Below are 22,313 nucleotides of genomic sequence, written 5' to 3'. Positions count from 1 at the left end.
TAATATAGCCTACAGATATACCGGTAGTTATAGGAATATCCTAATATTTAGGGACTTGTCTTTAATAAACAGGCATAGACAGTGACAATGTGCACTGTGAGCTTGTAGATCGGCTATTTTAACTACTTCTTAAATAGGCCTATTTGTTTTCTAAGATCATTTCTTAGATCATTTTGTATTTTATTTATTCATGAAATTAGAAAAGTAATTTACTTATTCTTTTTTTTAATCATGAAATGTTTAGCTTTTTTGGGGAGGGAATGTTTTTTGAAAATGTTTTGAAATAATTAAAAACGAAATGAGGGAAACCAAAAATGAAGGGACCCATAAAAATGTGTGTCCACGACCCACACATGGGTCCCGTCCCAGTGTTTGGGAAACAGTTGTAAATCACAGATTATTATTAATTTAGTGGATTCTCCTGGCTGACTTTTTGCAATCTAGCTAGCCATCATCGTCAAAGAAAAGGTCGATCCTTTTCACTTGTAACTCGAGCTCAGTTAGTCCGTTCTTAAGTTGAGAGACCAGACTTTTTGTAACTTGTCTCAGCATCCTCCTTCTGTAGGAAGAAGTCACGGCGACTCTAGCGTTAGCATGTGGCTAAGCTAGCGAATCATCGTAAAATCAACAAGGCTATAACCGATAATATCACATCACGCATCGATGCAGAATAGCGCATGACCGCGATGCAAGCGAATCAAACAGCCAACAGTCCACAGTCACACCACAACTACTGCAACTTTGGGAGCTTTGAGACTATGAGCGCTCAGCTCTGTCTGTGGCTCGCAGTGCACTGAGTGCAGTCAGTGTTGACTTTGAGCGCTGCCAGCTGACGACGACGTCACATGAAAGAGAAGGGACTCAGGGAGCGCTTGATTTGTTAAAAAATAAAACGACCCACTTCCCCATCCACCTTCAACACCATTGTACTGACAAAACGGATGGCGCCGAGAATAAGAAATAAACGCTCCTCTTCTCACTGCTGCTCTGACGACACGACACCCCCCCCACCCCCCTAAACAATTTTTTAACGAATCTGCACGATTCACACAAATGACCAATTTGGATTCAAAACGGCAATTTTCGCCGAAAAGCTACACGTTTGCATGCCTGTCACAGCGTGGCACCGAGTGCCGCGCTGCAAGCTTGTAGATCTGCTATTTTTGAAAAGTTGTGAAAATGTGTGCAAATCTTTGAATATGTATTTTTTAAGCGAACGTTTGTAACTCAAATTTTGCTTCTGGGGGGTCCCTGGAACTCAATATTTTGAGATGGGGTTCCATGGCCAAATACATACCATGATGGGGGTCCTTCACATGAAAAGCTCCACTTTGAGCTCCACTGAGGTTTCAAAAAACCTCAGAAGGATTTGAAATATTCAAAGATTTGCATGATTTTTCAAAAATAGCAGATCTGCAAGCTCGCAGCGCGGCACTTGGTGCCGCGCTGTGAGCTTGTATATCTGCTATTTTTCAATAGTTAAAGCACAGGGGCCCGCAGTGAATCCTTGTACCCAGGGCCCAGAATTTGGTGCGACACCCCTGATTGGAAGTGTTGGTACAAAAAGGTACATGCGGACAACATGGTGGAATCAAATTTGAGCTGACACACTTTATGATTGGCTGAAATTGGCAACCCATCTGAAAATGTTCCTGTTCAAAGAGCCAAGGAGACAGAGGGAGACCCCTGCACTGAACAAACACTCTACAAAGGTGGTTCTCAACCTTTTCAGGCCACGACCCCCAAAATAATCATATTTTAACTGGGACCCCCCCCCCCCCCCACACACACACACACACTCTGACGAGCACTAAGAGTTGAGGCATTACATTTTTTTTGTAACACGGTTCTATTGTGAAAATGTGCGAGGCGTTGTGAGCATGTAGATCTGCAATTTTCACAATTTCTGCCTCTAATATTTGACAATTTGGCCAATGTTAAATTTGTCATTTTAGAGGTATTAAAAAGTCCTTCAATTGTCACTTTAGAAATGTGCAGATAACACTTAAACTGCATGTTGGTTTGTTTTTCTGTTGAGTGAGACAACAATGTTTCATTTTAAGCTAATCTTCTGGGTACCCAACAAAATAATTTGGGGATCCACCTGGGGGTCCCGACCCACAGGTTGATACCCACTGCTCTACACCACAGCAATGTTTACTAACAGAATATAGAGCTCTGACCTTTTTCTAACCAGTTTCAGGACAAAGGGAGGCAGGCTGTCCCGCTCTTCAGCTGGAGGATGGGTTTGTTGTTCCTCCAGATGGCATTGGCTGGAAAGAGACCTATCCTGACGGAACAACAGTCCATTACAGCTGTGACCAGGGCCTCAAGCCCAGCGTAGAGGGGTGGTGGGCAACCAGCACATGTCAGAATGGCATCTGGACTCAGACACCACAGTGTGTGGGTAAGTGTGCCAACGCTTTCACCCCTGAACTACAATGATACGTAAATATGTCAGTCTGTCCCCCTAACATACAATTGATACAATATGTTGTGAGAAAAACTTGAGAGAAGTCAGCTTCCATTGATTGAAACTAATGTTATACTTGACATTTAACCCCTCTGGGAGGGATAACATTTGACATAGTGATGTATTACCTGCTTATTGTAAGTAGCTTTGGATTAAAAGTGTCTGCTAAATGCCTAAACTGTAACTGTAATACGTACTGTATATGAAGTTACTGACAAGTAAAGGTAAATGGCTTCTAAGAAACATTGTTTCTTAAATCAAACTTTGTGACATCCAAGACTTTTATGATTACAGTACATGCTTTGAATCAAATAGCGGACACATACATTTGTAAATGACTGGTGAGAACATTATTCTAGACACAAACACATAGCTTGTATTGGTCTCCTATGTTTGGCGAGTGACACCGTCATACCATGGAGCCTAAAACAAGTAATCTGTGTTAATACACCAGACGATTAGGACAGAGGCTATTCATCCCCAGTCCCATACCCTTAATTCTTTATAAAGGTCATCCATTTAAAGATTGAAGAGAACATAGGCCAATGCCACAAATTTGTCAATAATGTCATTTGAAGCAGATGGTATAGCCTACACTGAACTGAACACCTACACTATGCATCTATCTAGATATCATTTAGATGCACTGCTATCTTCTCTCGTAGTTTGGACATAAAACTGACAGATAGTAGCTTTGCAAATATTCTATTTAATTTTCTTATTTATCAGTTTTCAATGTGAAATGTCGATCACTATGATAAAATATCTTTGCCTGGATACCGTTGTAAGGAAGGGAAAGAAGGGTCAGCATTGTATACTGATGATCAGGGATCTCCATACAGTATTTTGGCATATATTATTATTACCATGTTATATATTTATGTGTGCTCAATTGTATTTTCTTCTCAGAGGAAAAGAATTGCCTCAAACCAGAGATCCCCAACGCACAATACCCAGATCCTCCATATGAGAATGGAAGAAATATTAGAATTAAGTGTGATGAAGGCTATAAAATCAATGGAAGGGTCATCAGTACAACATGTACAAATGGAAACTGGACATCGCCTCCAATCTGTGAAAGTAAGCCTGTGAAATGTTTGAAAAGTTGTTAAACAAAGTCTTAGCTTATACTGTTGTGTTTAAAATCCAAAACTCTGATTAGTAATCTACCACTCTACAATACTCTGCATATGAAGCAAAATGGGAATCTGATTTGGGGTGCATTTATGATGACATTGATTGGCATAACATGCTTGAGTGTTCTCAGACTGTCTTAATCGTCACTGAACACAGACAAATGCAGTTTAACATTTTTTTTAATCGAACCTAATATACTCCACATAGATTACATACAATTTACAAAAATGATTCAATCAATTGCCCCGAGATGCTCAGAAGGAGTCTCAGATGGAGACTTACTTCATATGCTGTGGAGCTGTCCATGCTTGGAGGAGTTCTGGACATATATATTTAGAACAACTTAAATTGTGGACAAAAAAAAGAAGAATCATAACCATGTATTAGTGAAGTGTTTCTCTAACTTAAAATCCAAACGATCCCGTCTGATCTATCTATAGTTCATAGCAGTGTGCTTTGCTTTTCTTTTCTTTTTTTCTTTTTTGCACAGAATCAAATATTTTATGGTCATGATTCACCAGGATCCTGGATGATCCTTGATTCTAGGCTTAAAATAATTGAACATAAACATGTTTGTAAATCTCTATGGGAAAAAGTAATGGCGGATTCTTTTTGTGTAGAAATGATATTTTAAAATATTTGTTTGTGAACGGAAAGGCCAGCTTCTCGGGAGGTGTAGTTCCAGACTCTATAGAATTCAGAGATTGTGGAATAGTTGTCTGGCTACGCGAGGCTACTTATTGTGGCACCAGAAAACCAAGCCTATTGCTATGCCCTATTGCTGTTCTCCTCTCATGTAATGTATGTGTTTACAGGGGACATAAATGCATGTCCACAGCCTGATGAAATACCCCATGCCGTCATCATGCATGAATACCAGACCATGTTTCCTCATGGGAAGAAGGTATCATATGAGTGTGAAACAGGATTTTCTGTTGCACAAGGCAAAAACAAATCCATTTTGTGCTCATATGGTCAATGGTACGAGATTGAATCATGTGTCAGTAAGTGAATATTTTCTGATCATAAATGTATAACAGTGTTGATTTTGACAGCAAGGTTTGATTTAGTTTTAGTCATAGCCTTTTGAATAAATTGTCACATTGAAGTCATCTGAAAAGTCTAGTTTTAGTCAACTAAATATCAAAGGATTTTAGTTGACTAAATATGCAGTAGATTTTGTCTACAAAGAAAATTATAATACATACACTGCTAGGATAAAGATACCAAGGATTTGACAGTGATGTCAATCTTATCCAACCCGGAAGTAGGAAATAGCACCGGCTTGAAGCTTGAAGAAGTTTATAAACCACAGTGACATCTCTGACGAATCCTTGGTATCTTCAACTTTTCTCTCTGCTGTTTGGAAACTTCTGGGGATACAACAAAACAACAAAACTAGATTTATTTATTTTTTAATACAAAATTAAACAAGTGCTCAAAAAATATTTGATGACCCGCCCTCCTTTTGGTCCATACTAACCTTAAATAAATAACCTACAGTCCGATGTGATCCCCCTGGCGATGCACAGCATGCAGTGCGGCAGCTTGTGGAGGGAGAGGATTTCATCTTTGGGTCAGAGGTCCAGTACACGTGCCGCCCAGGGTATGACGACACATTCACTCACACAGCGATTTACATTCATCGTGAAATTGTCCTCTGTCCTAAACTGGGATCAATTCCCTTTTACCAAGCTGCATACTGTACATAAACAGGACCGAATTAATTTGCAAGTGTGGTTGCCGTGACGCGGTTTGGTTTCAGTTAATTCCTTATGTCCTGTGTGTGTTGGCTTGAGAGGCACTCTGTTTATTAAACAGCATGAAATTGTATGTGAAATTCATTTGACTTGTTATAATGAAGACATGACCGTTGACATGCTATGCTGTATTCATTCACATTCATCTTAGCTACCAACTGGTCCGAGGGTCCAGTAAACGCCGGTGTACGTTTAATGGATGGGATGTTGCAGCCCCAGTGTGTCAGAGTAAGCACATGCACGCACGCACGCACGCACGAACGCACACACACACACACACACACACACACACACACACACACACACACACACGACAAGACATTTTCCACGTCTTGTCTAAAAGTTACCACTCAACTAAAGAGCCAGGCTCGTTAGCCGTGCTGCAACACACACACTGTATAGGCTACAGTAGTTGGTCTTAGATCTAGCTCTGGCAGAGACATTAACAAATTAAACAAATCTCTAACGTTTGTCTCTCTGGTCTCAACTCTGTTGTGTGTTTGAACATGGCAGGTTGTTCCAGTTACCTTGGTATAGAGTATAAGCGGAGGCTGGTGACGGACGACCAGCTGACGGCTTCCAGTGTGTATAGTACATCCTACCCCGCCTACAATGCCCGTCTGGGCAATGGTAACTCCTGGTTCCCTGCTAGAGATGATCATCATCAGTGGCTGCAGGTAAGGAAAGATGTAGCCTATGGAGAACATTAGAACTACAACACTGTTGTGAATGAATATCTACTGGTTTTGGGGGGAAAGAAAGAAAGTGTCTCATGTCACAGATAGATTTGGCATTCTCAATGAGCACTACTACTACTAATACTACTACTACAAAAAATGGATTTACTTGCAGTGGTTACAATCTGACGAGGTGAACTGGAGAAATATAGACTATACTAAATAAAAAAATGACTGGTGTTTGCACACAGGTGGACCTGAAGCATCCCAAGACTATCACAGGCATCATCACCCAGGGAGGAGGTGGTTATAAATATTATGTGACATCCTTCAAAGTGTCCCACAGTGATGACGGACGGTCCTGGACCGTCATCAAAGAAGCCAACGGGTCAGACAAGGTCAGTTCAGCTGGACTTTCTTGGTCATTGGTCACTGAAGCATTGTTATGGACCATTTATTCCATGTTTCATTCCCTGTCTTTTTTTATGGAGAATGGAGCATTTTGTTGCACACATTTTTGCACAAACTCAAAATAGCAAAAAAACACTCCATTCCCATTTAAACAACAACTTTAGTTTTTTACAACAAGGGTTCATGTTTTAGATTGTAATTAGAGAAAAGAAAAGGTGAGTGTTAAAATGTTTTCATTTACTTCGGTTTATCACCTTTAGCATGCTAAAACGTGGGGGCATTCATATGCATGGGGGCATGCGTACAAGTGGCTAAATATGTCTTTTTGGACACAATAAGCCAGCAGTTTCTTTATTGCTATTTACAGTAACACTACTAGCCCCCATAAGTCACATCTAACCATGAAATGTTGCGTTGTATCTTGGGAATGAGCTTATTCTCTGTAAAAAGACTTCAACGTGGGAGCAAGCTGGTCATTTTTATTATTATTAACATGCTGCCATTTTATTTATTGTCATTCTGTCTCCAGATCTTCACTGGTAACCATGAGGAGAACCTGTTCAAGGAGAACCTGTTCGAGTCGCCCATCACCAGGCAGTTTGTGCGTGTGCTGCCATGGACGTGGTACAATGGGATCGCCCTGAGGATAGAGCTGCTGTGCTGCGGTTTGTCATATCCCTTCATATTTTTGAATTAGCATTTTCTGATAAAGCAGCAAGTTACTATATAGATTTTATTTCAACAGATAAACAGACAAAATTTAATCTAAGTTCAACACCAAACAGATCCATATATGTGTCCGAACCCGGCTGACGGCTAGTCATTGAATCATAGCTTCAAAATGATATATTGGTTGTGGAGATTGACCCAACAGTTTTGAAGATATGGCTTATAGAATGATGCCATGCTGAAATACTACTTCTGAGATAATCAGCCCTTTAGATGAAAATATAACCTGCAATGACCTGACTCTGCCACATGGGGAAGTAGAGAGCAATCTTCAATGCAACGAAGCTTTATTGGCATGAAACAAACTTTACATTGCCAAAGCAAGACCCCAAAATGCATGTATTTAGCCTGTCAAAAATTAATTGTATTACTTATCCAATGGTGTAAAGTAACACAATTTACATGTACTGTACTGTACCTTTTTCCTATTTCCAATACTTTTACTTCTACTCCACAATACATCTCGGATCCAAATATTGCACATTTACTCCACTACATTTATTTGAAAACTTTAGTTACTAATTACTTTGCAGATACAAAATTATAATATAAAATAGGCCTATACATAAACCACTTTAATTCACACAGTAACTGTGTGAATTGTTTCGAAACTAACAAATTGGCCTATTTCAAAACAATACTTGAGTTCTATTGTTTTATCTCTGTCACAATAACTGTGAATTGCCTCGAAACTAACACATTGGCTATTCAAATTACACAGCTATGCTTTAAATAATAATTATGTGCAACTGTGGTGTGGATGCTTATATGACATTAGACATACAGCTATGATACCGAGTTAGCATGTATTTTGTTGTGTATGTATTTATTTATTTATTGGGGAAAAGCTGCCGTTACATGTAATGTACTGTACCTGTTTCCTATTTCCAATACTTTTACTTCTACTCCACAATACATCTCGGATCCAAATATTGTACATTTACTCCACTACATTTATTTGAAAACTTTAGTTAGTGTTGATACTTTTACTTGAGTAAAGTATGTGAGTACTTTTTCCACCACTGGTATATCAATAAACGAGGCGTTCTGTCCTCGGTATTCCTCTGTATTAAAACTACTATTCTATCTCTTTCTCATAATGCCCAAATGTAATCCTTTGTTCTGCTGTCCTAAGCCCACGTTTGCCAATAGTCTTCAGGTGTTAATGGTCAGTTTTGAAATAATTCACACACAGTAACTGTGTGAATTACTGCTCGAAACTGGACATAACACCTAAAATAGATAACTGTAGCTATGCTAAGTGCTTTATGTAACTTGGGTGGTTAGGGTTTGTGTAACTTCGTGAAGGATCATCTGACTCTGATAATAAACCACAATCTACAGGCTTAACCGCCTCGCATTGTGAGCTTGTAGATTTTCATAGATTGGCAAAAATAGAGTTGGCGAAAATAGAGTTGGATCACGTTTTATTCTAGTTGATTATACGATGGCTACATTAGCCTGCAGCTAGCGCTAGCTAATGCTAGCTAGCGTTAGCCGTTAGCCACTAATAGCCAGTCATCCAGAATAGTCAACTTTCCGATGGCAAGTGAACAATTGCATTCCATGTTTCCTTCTGATAGATTTTTTCCCCTGGCTGTCATTCCTGTCAATGTTTTATTGTCCAAACTCAACGACAAAGGACCGCACCGTTTGCGGGTACGTCACAAGTCGAAGCCAATCACAGACGCCTCCAGGCAGGAAGCGGATATTTTTTTTCTCCAAAACCCGAGAAGAAGAAAAGCGTAATAATAAATAAATAATAGATTAAATCATTATAACAACATTACGTGGTTAATAATTGTTCATTTGGAACATACGTGGCATTAACCCTTAAGTTCTGTTCAGATTCACTGCACCTTCGTTCTGTTCGGGTCATTTTGACCCGGTGGATATTTGGTTTAAAAAAAACAACACTAATATAAATTTTAACTTAACAAATCATCATGATACATTGACTTTGACTCAATACCAAACAATTCATATGATATATTTGGTAAATGTTTGCATTTCTGCTTTGCTATATCACATTAAACACTGAAAGAGCTAGGCGTTTTTACTGATTTAGCTGAAATCCATGTAAAAAAAAATACTTCATTTAATACTGGGCAATATTGCTCATGCTTATAGGAAGGGGGGGAGGGTTCGGAATGGGGCTTCGGAAGGGGGGTGTTAGAAGTGGGGGTGACTGTGTGTCTCTGTTTTGGCATAATACTGTGTATTTCTGTGCTTCCGGGTCAAAATGACCCGAACAGCACTTAAGGTTCAAAAAATATGAGGGGGGTGTAGCATGGGTGTAGTGCAAAAATATTTTTTTTACATGTTCATCTCAGAAGAATCTTTAAGGCCAGTGAGTTTCAGGTGGTAACATTTTTAACTTCTACCTTTTTTTTCCAAATGAAAATGTAAAACGGGTCAAAATGACCCGAACAGCACTTAAGGGTTAAATGAACGGAATAAATACCGGAATAAATATCGCTAAGTAATGGAGTCCCGATTTTACCGCATTTGGTTACAAAGTGCTAACAAAGGTTGGCTTGATTAAAAATAAACAAGCATTTAGCTACATGGCCGGGAGGACCAAAAGAATTATGTCCCGATCTCTCACATTAATTAAAAAAAGTCTTATTAAAAAAGTTAAAGTTGTACTATGTAACTTTTTTTATAAAACAAATCTTAAAATTCTCCTAACTATTAAATCACAAAAGTTTTAGAAGATCCGCGCCGTGAATTTCAGCCTGTAAAGCCTTCTCTATATGTAAACTGAGATCCTTGCCGTGGACCGGATCTCGCGCCAAAATTGCGTCATCACACTACCGGCCAATCACAGCGAGGGTTATACAACTGCCGGCCAATCACAGCGCATCTTGAAGTGGGGTCGCTATGGCAGCCATATTTGTTGTCGCCCGTTTGTACCATCCCTTCTCTAGGTAATTTCGCCTACCAGGCAGGGTGAAGGAGTCCGTATCTCTGGAATTACTGAACGCACAGGAACAAGGGACCCCTTAAAAGATAGATCTCAGCGAGGTGGAGGCAGACGCGGGGGTCTGAAGGTACGAAAAACGGACGAAAGACGCGGACGCGACCGCGGTTTGCTACAGGGCTAATGACCACTAGTTGGGCAACTTACACAGTATGGCTTTAAGTTATACCATGTAACTTTTTTAATAAAACAAATCTTAAAATTGTCCTAACTGTTAAATCGCTAAAGTTTTAGAACACCCACTCCGTTATTTTCAGCTTCTAAAGCCTTCTCTTTATATGTTTTCTATGATCCTGACCGGGCACCGCTTTTTCGCAGAAAAAATAAGTCATCATACACTACCGGCCAATCACAGCGAGGGTTATACACTGCCGGCCAATCACAGCGCATCTTGAAGTGGGGTCGCTATCACAATAGGGCGGCCATATTTGTAGGCGCCCGTGTGTCTCTATACTCGGGTAAAGGAGTCCGTTTCTCCGGAATGCCTGAACGCACAGGAACCAGGTGTTACTGGAATAATACAACTTTGTTGGTTCACAAGATAAATTTATTGTCTGCTCTCCCAAACGCCACCTGCACGTACACCCAGTAGTTTCGATAGAACACCCACACACATCCGGCCCACCGGTTCATACCTCTACAGCACACACCTCCCCCTAGCGGTTTACAGGAGACACAAGAGTGTACCAATATTAACAAACTCACTGTCCTTTTTCTTTTTTTTTTTTTAGCATGAATTTCAAAACAAACGTGCGACCTTAGTGCAGAGGATTACACTCGGTTACATTCAAATTAAGCATCTTACAACTTGTGACCAAAAAATTAAACTCGGTTACATTCAATGTCATTGTCTTTTTTAGTACTTCAAGCGAGTTGCCACTGTCCTTCTCCAAGAGCCTTCAGTAACTGGAGAGGTGAAGCACCCTTTTTTGTAAGGCAGTCTGCAAGTTGTTCTGTTGTTTTGTACCAAAGGATCCGCTCAACCCTTTTGGTTTGGATGAGCTCCTTGATACTGCTAATTTCCAGACGGAGTCTCTTTTCAGTGACTGACTTTGTGGACTTGAGTGCATCAGCCAGTGAATGATTATCCGTGACACAGGTTATTGGTGCAGCATGTTCGACATCACCAGCAGTTAGTTCAGAGAATAGTGTAGACAAGAAGATAGCATTATCAATCCCTTCTGACATTGCCAGTGTTTCACCTGCAAGTGTGCTTCGCACAATCCTCTTGACTCTCCTAGACTGCCAAGAAAGGGGTGAAAACCTTCCATTTTCCCCCATCAGCATAATAAAGTGCCCTCCTTGTGTGCCCCCATCAGAGAGATTTGCAAATGAAGCATCACTGAACATAATCATCTTCAAGGCACTGTCTCTGCCCAAGTGATGGAAGTTGAGAATTACTTTCTTGGACTTAAGTTTAGACACTATCCTGTTTGCCTCATGAATAGTTTGAATAGTTGCATTTTTAATGCTTGATGCCAAGTTGCTTGCGTCAAACATCACATCTGGTCTGCTCTGCCTTGCAACCCAGAGGATTTGACCTATCTTGGACCGGAGTTCATCTCTTTCTTTTTCATAGAGAGGTGAGTCATGCTCAACAGCCCGTGAGGGATCCATATGTATGGGTTGCAAATGCTGTATGTAGTTTTCCTGGTGTATTTGTACTTTTCCGTTCTGAGTGACAAAGTCTATTCCCACATAACAGAAGTTTTCGTGTTCCTCACGTCCAATTTGGAATGCAGATCTGAGCTGTGGTATAACTGTGGTGGAGAAGCTTTGTGTGCCTCCCCAGATGAAGTCATCCACATGGCAGGCTAGAACCCCAGACACAGTACAGTCCTTATCCAGCCAGTAGAAAACGGCTGGATCAACTTTGGAAACGTTTCCTCCTGTTGTCAGCACAATTTCCTTTACTCTGTTGTACCAGTAGAGAGAAGCATCTGCCAGTCCATAGACACACTTTTTTAGTTTCCATAATGTGCATTCACTCTCAGCCTCAGGAGGAGGCCTGATGTATAGTTCACGTGACAGTGTTGTTCCCTGCAAAAACGCAGATTTGATATCCATCGAATGCGGTGTCCACTGTCTTTGACAAATCACTGCGACAAGTAATCGAAGTGACTCCGTTGCACATGTGGGGGAGTCCTTTTGCAACTCTGACACTTGTAATTCCTCAAAACCTCTAGCCACAAGCCGTGCTTTTGGTACTAGTCCTGTTAGTGTCTCTTTGAGAGTACACACCCACCTGGTAGAAACACATTTATGTCCCTCATCTTTAACTTCCTCAAACACATTGTTTTCTTTCCAGCTCTTTATCTCAACATGTTTTGCAAGGTCAAATGAAACATCCTTTGTTACAAATACATCCTCACATACATGTGTTACATTAGTGTCATCAACATTTGTTACATTAGTGTCATCAGCATTTGTTACATTAGTGTCATCAACATTATCTGTTAACACTTCAAGGATCTCCACTCTTGACATATCAGCTGACTCTGTAGTGCCAGCAACATTAGTTGGTTCAATATACAGCAAATTGTACCAGTTCTTATACTTGCCCACAGCTTTGCCTGCACGCCCCAACACTTTAGCAGTATGTACAACGCCTTGGTCTCTGTCTGTGTATTTCACAATTTGTCCTCTTTTTAGACTAACATTTGTTCTCTGTTCAGTACCATCCTGTGTAACTGTATTGTCAGTTGTGTTACCTGTTTCATTTTGTGTTGTCTCAATGTCTCTCAGACCCTGTTGCACCACAGGTGTGTTGTCTTCTATGACCTCTAGGTCACTGTCAGAATGTCCAACAATGTCCTGTGCTCGCTCAAAGTTTGTGTCATTTTCTGAATCAGCCGTCGCATATTGATCCATAATTTCTCTGTTCACTTTTCTCAGTCTGAGCCGATGCACTCTAACGCATGTTCCTCCATGTCTCACAAAAATCACTGCACCGTCCTGTCCGATGACAACTCCTGGTCCTTTCCACTCAGGACAATCCACTCTCTTGTAATATACTCGGTCTCCACTTTCATATTTTTCATCAGTGTTACGTGTTTGTTTCCGCAGGGCTCTCCGTATTCTTTCTGAACATTCTGCTTCAGTAAAAGCCCTTCTTGCTGCATGCAAAGCAGTGATGTGTCTTGCCACCCATTCACTTTTCGTTGTTCCCTCCAAGGCTGGGGGTTTATCAGTTAGTACAGAGGGTAGATTGGGATTCTGTCCAAACACAAGCTGGTGAGGACTGTATCCATGTACACTTTGCATGGTGTTTTTTGCCATTAAAGCCCAGTCCATTGCAGTGCTCCAGTCACAACCGTTGCTTGCTTTTACTTTCTTTATGACCTCAGTAAGTGTGGCGTTATGGCGTTCAAGAACGCCATTACTCCATGGGCTATAAGCAGCTGTTGTCTTTATTTCTATATTAAAATTTTCTGCCATATCTCTTACTTCATCATTATTAAATTCGCCGCCATTGTCCGAAAAAAAATTCTGTGGGGGGCCATGAACACTTATCCAGTCGTGAACAAAGTGTTTCACTATTTCTGAAGACTTTCTTCGTGGTCAGGATGCTGCCTGCACTGAATCGTGTGAACTGATCAATAATGTGGAGATACCACAGACCTGGTTCAAGTTCATGCAAGTCTACAGCTACAGTCTTGTTGTACTGAGATGCCAGTGGTAGGCCAACAGCAGGCTTTGGCGTAGGTTTGCTGTATCTTTGGCATATTTCACATTCACTTACAATCTGTTGCAGAATATTAACACATTCAGCATCATTGTTACCTGAACTTTTTAGGAGCTTCTGTAATTTGTCAGCGAGGCATGGCCAAATTGTTTATGGAGCTTCAATAACATTTTCTTCTTAGTAGCTGAGCTCATTTCCTCAGTAATTATCAGTATTTCATTTTCCAACTGATTTTCATCCTCGAGTTGACTTTCAGGAATGCTGTCCTCTGTAGCCGTCAGGACCTGGTCTTCCCTTTTTATGTTCTCACTTTTGTTGTCAATTATGTTCACACAATAATGACCAGAGCTTGTGAAGTCAAGTTTCACAGGTTTATTGAACATTACTGCCCTGTCATGTTCCATATCCAGTACTGTCCCTGCTCTCTTCATTGAGGCCTTGCTCAAAAGCAGAGGAACATCAGCTGGAACTACTTCAGTTTCAATGTGACATTTGGTCTGTCCAATTTTCGCAGGAATGTTCAGACTTTTAGTGGAATACACCACTTTTCCATCTCCAAACTTAAATGGCCTATGACTGTGTTTTTCATTTTTTCTCAGATCATTCAACTCCTTTTGGCTCAGTTTAGTTATGTAGCCATCTAGCCACCCCTGCCCACACACAGTGCGTGTACATGCAGTGTCTATTATTGCTGAACCAAAACATTCCGTCATAAATATCTCTGCTGCTGTGGGAGATATTTTCGCTCCACTGGCGGGCTCCTTAGCGTACAACGTAATCTTGCACTCCTCTACTGCATTAGCATTATTTTCAGTTTCCTCAGTTAGCTTCACATGCTCACTTTTATGTGGACAGTCTTTGGCCCAATGAAAAGTAGATTGGCAGACGGCACATTTTGATCTACGACCGTACCTGTCCAAGGGATTCGTGCCAGGCACTGGTGTCTTCTGTTGATCCTTTTGAGGCAAAAACTTGCCCCTCTGTCGTCTTTGATCCGCCGTCACAAACGCAGTGTCTTCTTGGTTGATTCCCATGCTGGGAGTGAGAGCCGACGTCTTTCCTCCGAAGATCCTCTTCAACGCCCACTTCATGGACGCAAACGTTAGATCTGTACATGCTGTGAGAGCCAACTGGCGATCTTTCATGTCCAGGCATGCAGTATCCAACAGTTTGAAAGCCAGAACTGCGTCGGGAAGCTCCATCTTGTACTTTCGCATACAAGAGTAACGTTGCTCAAAATCAATAATATAGTCCGCCATGGACACGCTACTGTCTCTCGTTATCCGTTCAAAGCTCGAATAGGCTTCATAGACTTGATCCTTCTCTTCTTTCATAAACAAATTGTCAAGCTTTGCAAGTAAAGTGTCCATACCCTCGTCTTTATTTAAGTCATCTACGGGTATTTCCATCGCCGTCTCTCTTGCACTGCCCGATAGCGCCAAAACCACGGCGAGTGCTTGTTTTTTCTTCTCAAGTTCTGTAACTCTGCTCCAAATAGCAACTTCATTCTTCCAACTTTCATACGGCTTCCTCTCGTCGAAGCCAGGTGGGATTCTGTAGTTTCCAGCCATCCTCGGCTACCAATGTTACTGGAATAATACAACTTTGTTGGTTCACAAGATAAGTTTATTGTCTGCTCTCCCAAACGCCACCTGCACGTACACCCAGTAGTTTCGATAGAACACCCACACACATCCGGCCCACCGGTTCATACCTCTACAGCACACATCTCCCCCTAGCGGTTTACAGGAGACACAAGAGTGTACCAATATTAACACCAGGGACCCCTCTAAAGATAGATCTCGGCGAGCTGGAGGCAGACGTGGGGTGTGAGGCCCGGTCCGCGGCGAAAAACGGCCGAAAAGACGCGGACGCAACCGCGGTTTGCTATAGAGCTACTGACCACTAGTTGAGCAACTTACACAGTATAGCTTTGAAATGTGAAATGTGAAAATGTAGCCTAGATATTTTGAGATGCTTTTGTGGCTTTATTACATTTTAGAGAAAAAACTAAACAAAACGTCATAATAGCTCCAGTGAATAATGGAGAGTCCCGAAATGACTATCCCTGTGCTGCGCTCTGTCACATATCATAACGTCTGAATCTGTTTGGAGCTAAGGGATTGTTTGTTTTTTAACCACTAGGGGGAACTTTAAAATAGCCGATGTACAAGCTCACATCTGTGCCCACCCACATTGTGCCAGGCCAACACATTCTCACCCCTCAGTGAGCATGACGCCATGTCACCCCCCAACGGCGTCTTAGCAAGACGCTGAAAGAATCCCAGCACGTCCGGGCAGGACATTGAAAGCGCTGCACTTCATAAGTAATGCAACTGCACCTTCTAGTGATAAAAGAAAAGAAAAAGAAAAAGGGGAATCCCCTAGTGGGATTTGAAATGACTGCAGCTGGTTTCCCAGCTACCCGACGCTACCGTTCAAGCCACTATCCATGGCGGTGACGCGCCGTCTCAGCTAAGGATGAGCCCTGTGACTCACCGCCGAGCAAGCGGTAGCGATCAAGTCGCTGTGAGGAACGGTGCGAACGGCGGATGAGCCTCTCAGCGGCGTTACCGAGTTATGTGCCGTTATTGACAGAATAGTAAATATTCAGTTCCCCATTATCCACGTTCTCAAAGATAAACCGAAAATCTGCCGATGATCTCCCTGTCGGCAACATTTTTGGACACTGCTCCTACATATTCTACCCTAAAAATCATCTAGTCCCACCATCTGATTTTTTAAAAACATGTTTTTGGATCTTTTCCCATATTCCCTCCTGATTGCCTACCCTTGCCTTCTAAAGTTTGTGTCTTACTGGTTGATAATGAGACTTTTTTGGGTGGGAGACACTGTCCTATACCGTCCACAAAGTATAAAATCAAGCTTTATGAAACTCAGAAATACACCTAAGGCCTTTTACACCAAAAGTCATACAGACATCTTTGTCAAGAGGGATAGGGCCATGTGCAAGTAAGTAAACAAGTATCCTTGCGAACCAATCCGAGCCATGTGTCCCATATGGGCAGGAGCCTATCTCCTGTTTCTGTAGCGGCAGGTGGCTTATTGTAGAGCACAAGTACATCACACAGCCATGATGTACAACAGTACAAGTACACCCCCAGGACACGACGCTTGGGGCATGTTGCAGGGACTTAAACTCAATCAAAGCCTTGAGACATTGGGTCCCATTTTTATAGTCTTTGGTATGACTCGGCCGGAGATTGAACCCCAGCCTCCCAATCTCAGGGAGATACTCTAAAGGCCAATCAACTGGTAGAATAAGTGCTCTCACTGTCTCTTCCACTTCCAACTGAACACAAATCAGGGAGTGGCAGGGTTTTATTGTAATTAGGCTATTTATAATTGTCTCCACCAGCCGAAAGGCATGGGGAGAGAAAAAAAAAAGGTAATTTAAGGTTCCCGAGAGGGGCTAGCCCTCGGGAACCTTAAATTACCTTTTTTTGTATTTGGAAGACGGTATTTAGGGTCCCTTGCTCCTTACTTAACTCTTCCTGATACGCAACGCTACCACTGTCTGGTCTTGGACAAATACAGCGTCGCTCAGATGTTGTTGAGATTCTTTAAAGATACCCAGAACTGCACTAGGAGAGCACGGAAACGTGTGTAGAGCGGCCCTAATCGGCGATGCTGTTATGTATTTTTGCCAGACCCAGAGGGTCGGCCTACAAAAGGCTTTGTCTGTCGGTCTGTCTGTCGGTCTGTCCCTCTTTTCCTCACTGTGCACACACAGGTGACGGCACTCAAGGCAATCAGCCGAGCAAGGGAGGGGCAGATGCGTGCGTGTGTAACACACACACACACACACACACGCACGCACACACACACACGCACACGCACACGCACGCACACGCACACGCACACGCACACGCACACACGCGCACACGCACACGTGCACACGCACACGCACACACGCACGCACTCACACGCACACACGCACGCACTCACACGCACGCACTCACACGCACACACACACACACACACACTCATACACAGCTGCACCCCTTCCTTGCATTCTGATTTTCATTGCGGGTCTGGCAGAACCAGGTGACCTGGTCTAGTTTACAGTATATTAACCACTTGCACTTTTGCCAAAAATAGCAGAATTACAAGCTCACAACGTCTTGCGCTGCGAGGCGTTGTGAGCTTGTAGATCGGCTATTTTTGGCAAAGAGCTTTGGAGAGGGAAAAGAGCAGACTAAGTACAGTGAAAGGTCAAGTTTATTAAGTATTGACGGTTCAAGTGGTTAAATATCTGAAAACCCACATTAACATGAATCCAAAATATACTGATGACCATGCTGTCAAACAATCAAACTATTATGGAATCTATGATAAGGTTGTGGGGGTCCCTGCTTCATCTCTCTCTAAACTAAGGGGTCCTTTTGCCTGAAAACATTGGAAGACCCCTGATGTAGATCATGTGAGGGATTTGTGTCTGGGGACCTATAGTGACAGCCATGGATCATGAGTATCCCAGGACCAGGATGCGTCCTAGCAGATGCCATGGCCCGTCCCCTGTTGCCAGGACAGTCCATATTGTGATAACCCGTAGCCCCCCACTAACACTTGCAAGGCACAGCCTGGCATCTGAGGATGTCCTCATCCAATGGCATATGTCAACACAAATCTCACCTTCCTCTCACATATTATTCCCGCCATCCCACGCTTCCCTTTTTCACTTTTCACACATTCAGAATGTAGCTGTCTGATCCTGCATTCAAATAACGCACACACACACAGAGTTTATAGGCACAGATTGACATGCAAAATCCCGTGCACACAAACGTGTGTACGCACAGACATACGCATGTACGTACGCAGACACTTGCACACTCCCCTGCTCCCACGGTCAGGGGCGTCACAAGGAGGGGAAAAGTGGGACTGAGTTACTAGAGCACCACTGTTTTGAATAAAAAAAACGCAGCACTCAGTGCCGCACTGTGAGCTTTTATTCCTGCTATTTTTGCCAGACCCAGAGGGTCGGTCCCTCTTTTCCTCAGTGTGCACACACACACACACACACACACACACACGCACACACACACACACACACACACACACACACACACACACACACACACACACTCACACAAACACACACACACTCATACACACACGCACGCACCCACACGCACGCACACACACACACACTCACACACACACACACACACTCATACACACACACGCATCTGCCCCTCCCTTCCCTTGCTCGGCTGATTGCCTTGAGTGCCGTCACCTGTACGGGACCAGCTGAGTTGAGTTGGCTGACGAGCTGCTGAGACTATAAATTCCTGTGTGTTCATGTGTTAGGTCAGTGCTGCACCCCTTCCTTGCATTCTGATTTTCATTGCGGGTCTGGCAGAACCAGGTGACCTGGTCTAGTTAATCTATTTGTGAATATTTTGCTGCTTTTTCCAAACTGTCTCTCGCTACCTCATTGTGTCACATGTCCCGCATACCCGTGGTGTGGTTGGCTACGTTCCTGCCCCTGATCTATCAGAGACAGGCTGACACTATACTAGCTAGCCAAAAGACGCCGCGGGGAGGTGAGACATGTGACGTAATGAGGAAGCGAGAGACTTTTTGGAAAAAGCAGCAAAATATTCATAGTTTCCGCGCTCTCCTGGTGCAGTTCTGGGTATCTTTAAAGAATCTCAACAACATCTGAGCGACGCTGTATTCGTCCGAGACCAGACAGTGGTAGCGTTGCGTATCAGAGAGACCCAACCAAGGAGCAAGTGACTGTATTTACCAATATAAAACATCAAAATATAAAAAAAAAAAAAAAAAATCAGAAACGTAAGGGGCTAGGGGAGAGACTATGTTTTCCCCTCCGTCCGTCCGTCCGTCCGTCCGTCCGTCCGTCCGTCCGTCCGTCCGTCCGTCCGTCCCTGTGTCCGTCCCTGTGTCTGTGCGTCCGTCCATCCAGTTTGCTACCAGCTAATCTCCGGAGGCGTTGGCCCGGTCGCTGCCAAACTGCACACACCACACACACTCCCTGGATGCCAATTCAGAACCTCTGCCCCACATTTTTCACATGGGCCTGTTCTAGCACCACCAGGATATATGTATACAGATTTTGTCCAAAATGTGATCGACATGGATCTGTCTGATTTTCCATATTCCATCCTGATTGGCTGAGATTGGCTTCCAAAGTTTGTAAGATTGGTCCGTTTTGAACAAAATGCCTCAAATCACGAACACAGCGTGCAATTTTTGTGAAATTGTGCACGCACATTCCCACTAGGCCGAGGAAGAAATGACTTTTCAAATCCGCCTCATGGTGGCTCTATAACAGGCCAATTTGTGTTTTACCTACATATATAACTCCACCGATCAGTGTCAAACATTGTACGCACTCTCCCTAGAGGCCAGGGAAAAAACCTTTTCCCTGCATTTTTCATCATCAGCCTTTTATAGCGCCACCTGGGGGCCGACTTATGTAAAACACATTTATTTTTTTACTATTGTTCCTTTAGATTTTATCCAAATATCATGCAAATCAGTACACAGTATTTCTATAGTCATGTGATCAAGACAGATCTTGTAGCTTGTCTGACTGTCTGTACAGGAAGTGATGTCACGTGATGTCAGTGAGTCACAGTGATGTGGTACAGAATGACTCATATGTTAAGGTACCCCACTATGCCCATATATGGAGATCCACAGGCATCAAACCAAGGCCCTAACTCACCAAGGCCCTGCTTGGCATTACTAATTAACATACGTTTTATGCCCATATATGGAGATTCCTATATTGTCAATATTAAGGACAATGCACAAGGTTATGTGTCCTTTTACATGTTGGTTTCCTTTGGTTCTGATCTGGAGGAAATGTGTGTATTGTTCATTTTATTTTTATGGGTCACCATCTTGCAGGAGATCCTGCCCCCCCCTGTCTCATCCTTGCCTGGTTAATAAACCAGACTCTATCACACACTTCGTTTTGGGAAGAGGAATTTCGGGGAGAGATTCTTTTTTTGGGGGGCAGGCTAAAGCCTATTAACATGATGTTAGGGGCGGTTTAAAAACATGTCAAGGTAACCTGCTCTTAATTGCTCCCTTTGAACTTCAAAGGGGTTGAAAACCGCAGTAATTGATTGAGCCATACAAGTGTCAATAGCTTGTTAGTGTTCTCTCTAATCAATGAAACATCAAAGACAACTACCTCTTTGATGTCTGTAATGAGAGTGGAGGGATGTGTTTGTACACAGCCTCGCCTGATTGGCTGAATGGTTTTGAACCAGGCCACCACCCACCACGTGCCCCAAGCCTACAGCCCTGATTGGCTAGCACTCTCATAATTATTAATTTCTTATGTGTGTTTTACCATATCGATACCTTATCAATATTATTATGCCAACAAACCAGTCAAAGCACGGGTCACCATTGGGTCATAAAGAAAAGACAAAATAAAGACAAAATAGGTTGTAATACATGTATCTGTAAATAAGATTACACCACTCGTATGTACTATACTATAGTGGTGAAAACCTAGAGAAAACCTTTGAATTAAAGCTGCACTATGTAACTTCCCTTTTCTCATGAAGTGCTGATTTTTTTTTTCTTTTTTTTTTTTCACTGAGCTAATAGAGCCCTTCTACTTGCTCAGGGGATAAATTAAATCTTCAGGTCAAAATCTGTGTCAAACCAGAAACTGGATTGTCGAAGGTCATGTCTCACAGAGACACAATAAATGTCTCAATAGAAGAGCAGTGAGACGAAATACAATCCCCCCAAATTGTTTAAGTTATATCGTAATAACAGTGTAAAAAAAACATCACAAGGATGCAGCTGGGACGTATCATCAGTGATGTAGCCTGGGGTCGACGGGTGTTTCGGGTCTCGCAACATCATACACCCTCGCCCAGGTGACCCAGCCAGGGTTGATCAAGTCCCGACTTACGTCCCAGTAGCTATCCACGATCAGTCCTATTAGGGAAAGACAGGGTCACTCAATGTGCTGCACCGGAACTACTCTGCCGGGATTGGGGGCACTATTCTGGCACGTGGAAGAACTAGGCTCTATGGGTTGACTCCTGGCCGGGCTCCTCCTACGTCTCACCAGGTCCTCTCCTGCTCTCACCAGGTTCAGAACCTGTGCGTTGCACCAGACCCCAATCCAAACATTCCATTCAGCTGCTGCAGTTGAATGGCCCTCCTAAAGGCCTCACCGTGGATTTGTTGGGCTTCTTCCTCACGGAAGACACAGGCTGGGGCGCTAACCCAACCTGCTCCCGGTTGCCGTCTAAATTCCGTCCGTCAACCGAGTCTCCGGTGGTCACCAAACTATTCCTGGTTGTCACATAGTCTATTCCTATGAGCCACTATAAATAGAACTAATAGTGTAAAAAAAACATCACAAGGATGCAGCTGGGACGTATCATCAGTGATGTAGCCTGGGGTCGACGGGTGTTTCGGGTCTCGCAACATC

General features: G+C 42.7%; 1 protein-coding gene across 4 annotated transcripts in view; it reads left to right on the top strand.

Annotated features, from left to right (window-relative positions):
* The window catches only part of LOC308285754 (sialoadhesin-like), a 177,527-nt gene that overhangs the window by 148,420 nt on the left and 6,794 nt on the right, over nucleotides 1-22,313 (top strand). For all 4 annotated transcript variants that reach the window (XM_080726609.1, XM_080726608.1, XM_080726610.1 and 1 more), the window contains 8 exons: nucleotides 2,198-2,407; nucleotides 3,383-3,553; nucleotides 4,426-4,614; nucleotides 5,114-5,216; nucleotides 5,522-5,598; nucleotides 5,884-6,047; nucleotides 6,299-6,445; nucleotides 6,988-7,123. In XM_080726609.1, coding sequence (XP_080582735.1) covers nucleotides 2,198-2,407; nucleotides 3,383-3,553; nucleotides 4,426-4,614; nucleotides 5,114-5,216; nucleotides 5,522-5,598; nucleotides 5,884-6,047; nucleotides 6,299-6,445; nucleotides 6,988-7,123 — 1,197 coding nt within the window. The remainder of the gene's footprint in view (nucleotides 1-2,197; nucleotides 2,408-3,382; nucleotides 3,554-4,425; nucleotides 4,615-5,113; nucleotides 5,217-5,521; nucleotides 5,599-5,883; nucleotides 6,048-6,298; nucleotides 6,446-6,987; nucleotides 7,124-22,313) is intronic.

Source organism: Nannobrachium achirus (genome assembly GCF_963921795.1).
Source record: "Nannobrachium achirus genome assembly, chromosome: 5".
Classification (NCBI taxonomy): domain Eukaryota; kingdom Metazoa; phylum Chordata; class Actinopteri; order Myctophiformes; family Myctophidae; genus Nannobrachium; species Nannobrachium achirus.
Note: the sequence above shows the minus strand (reverse complement) of the source record. Positions and strands in the feature narration are given on the sequence as shown.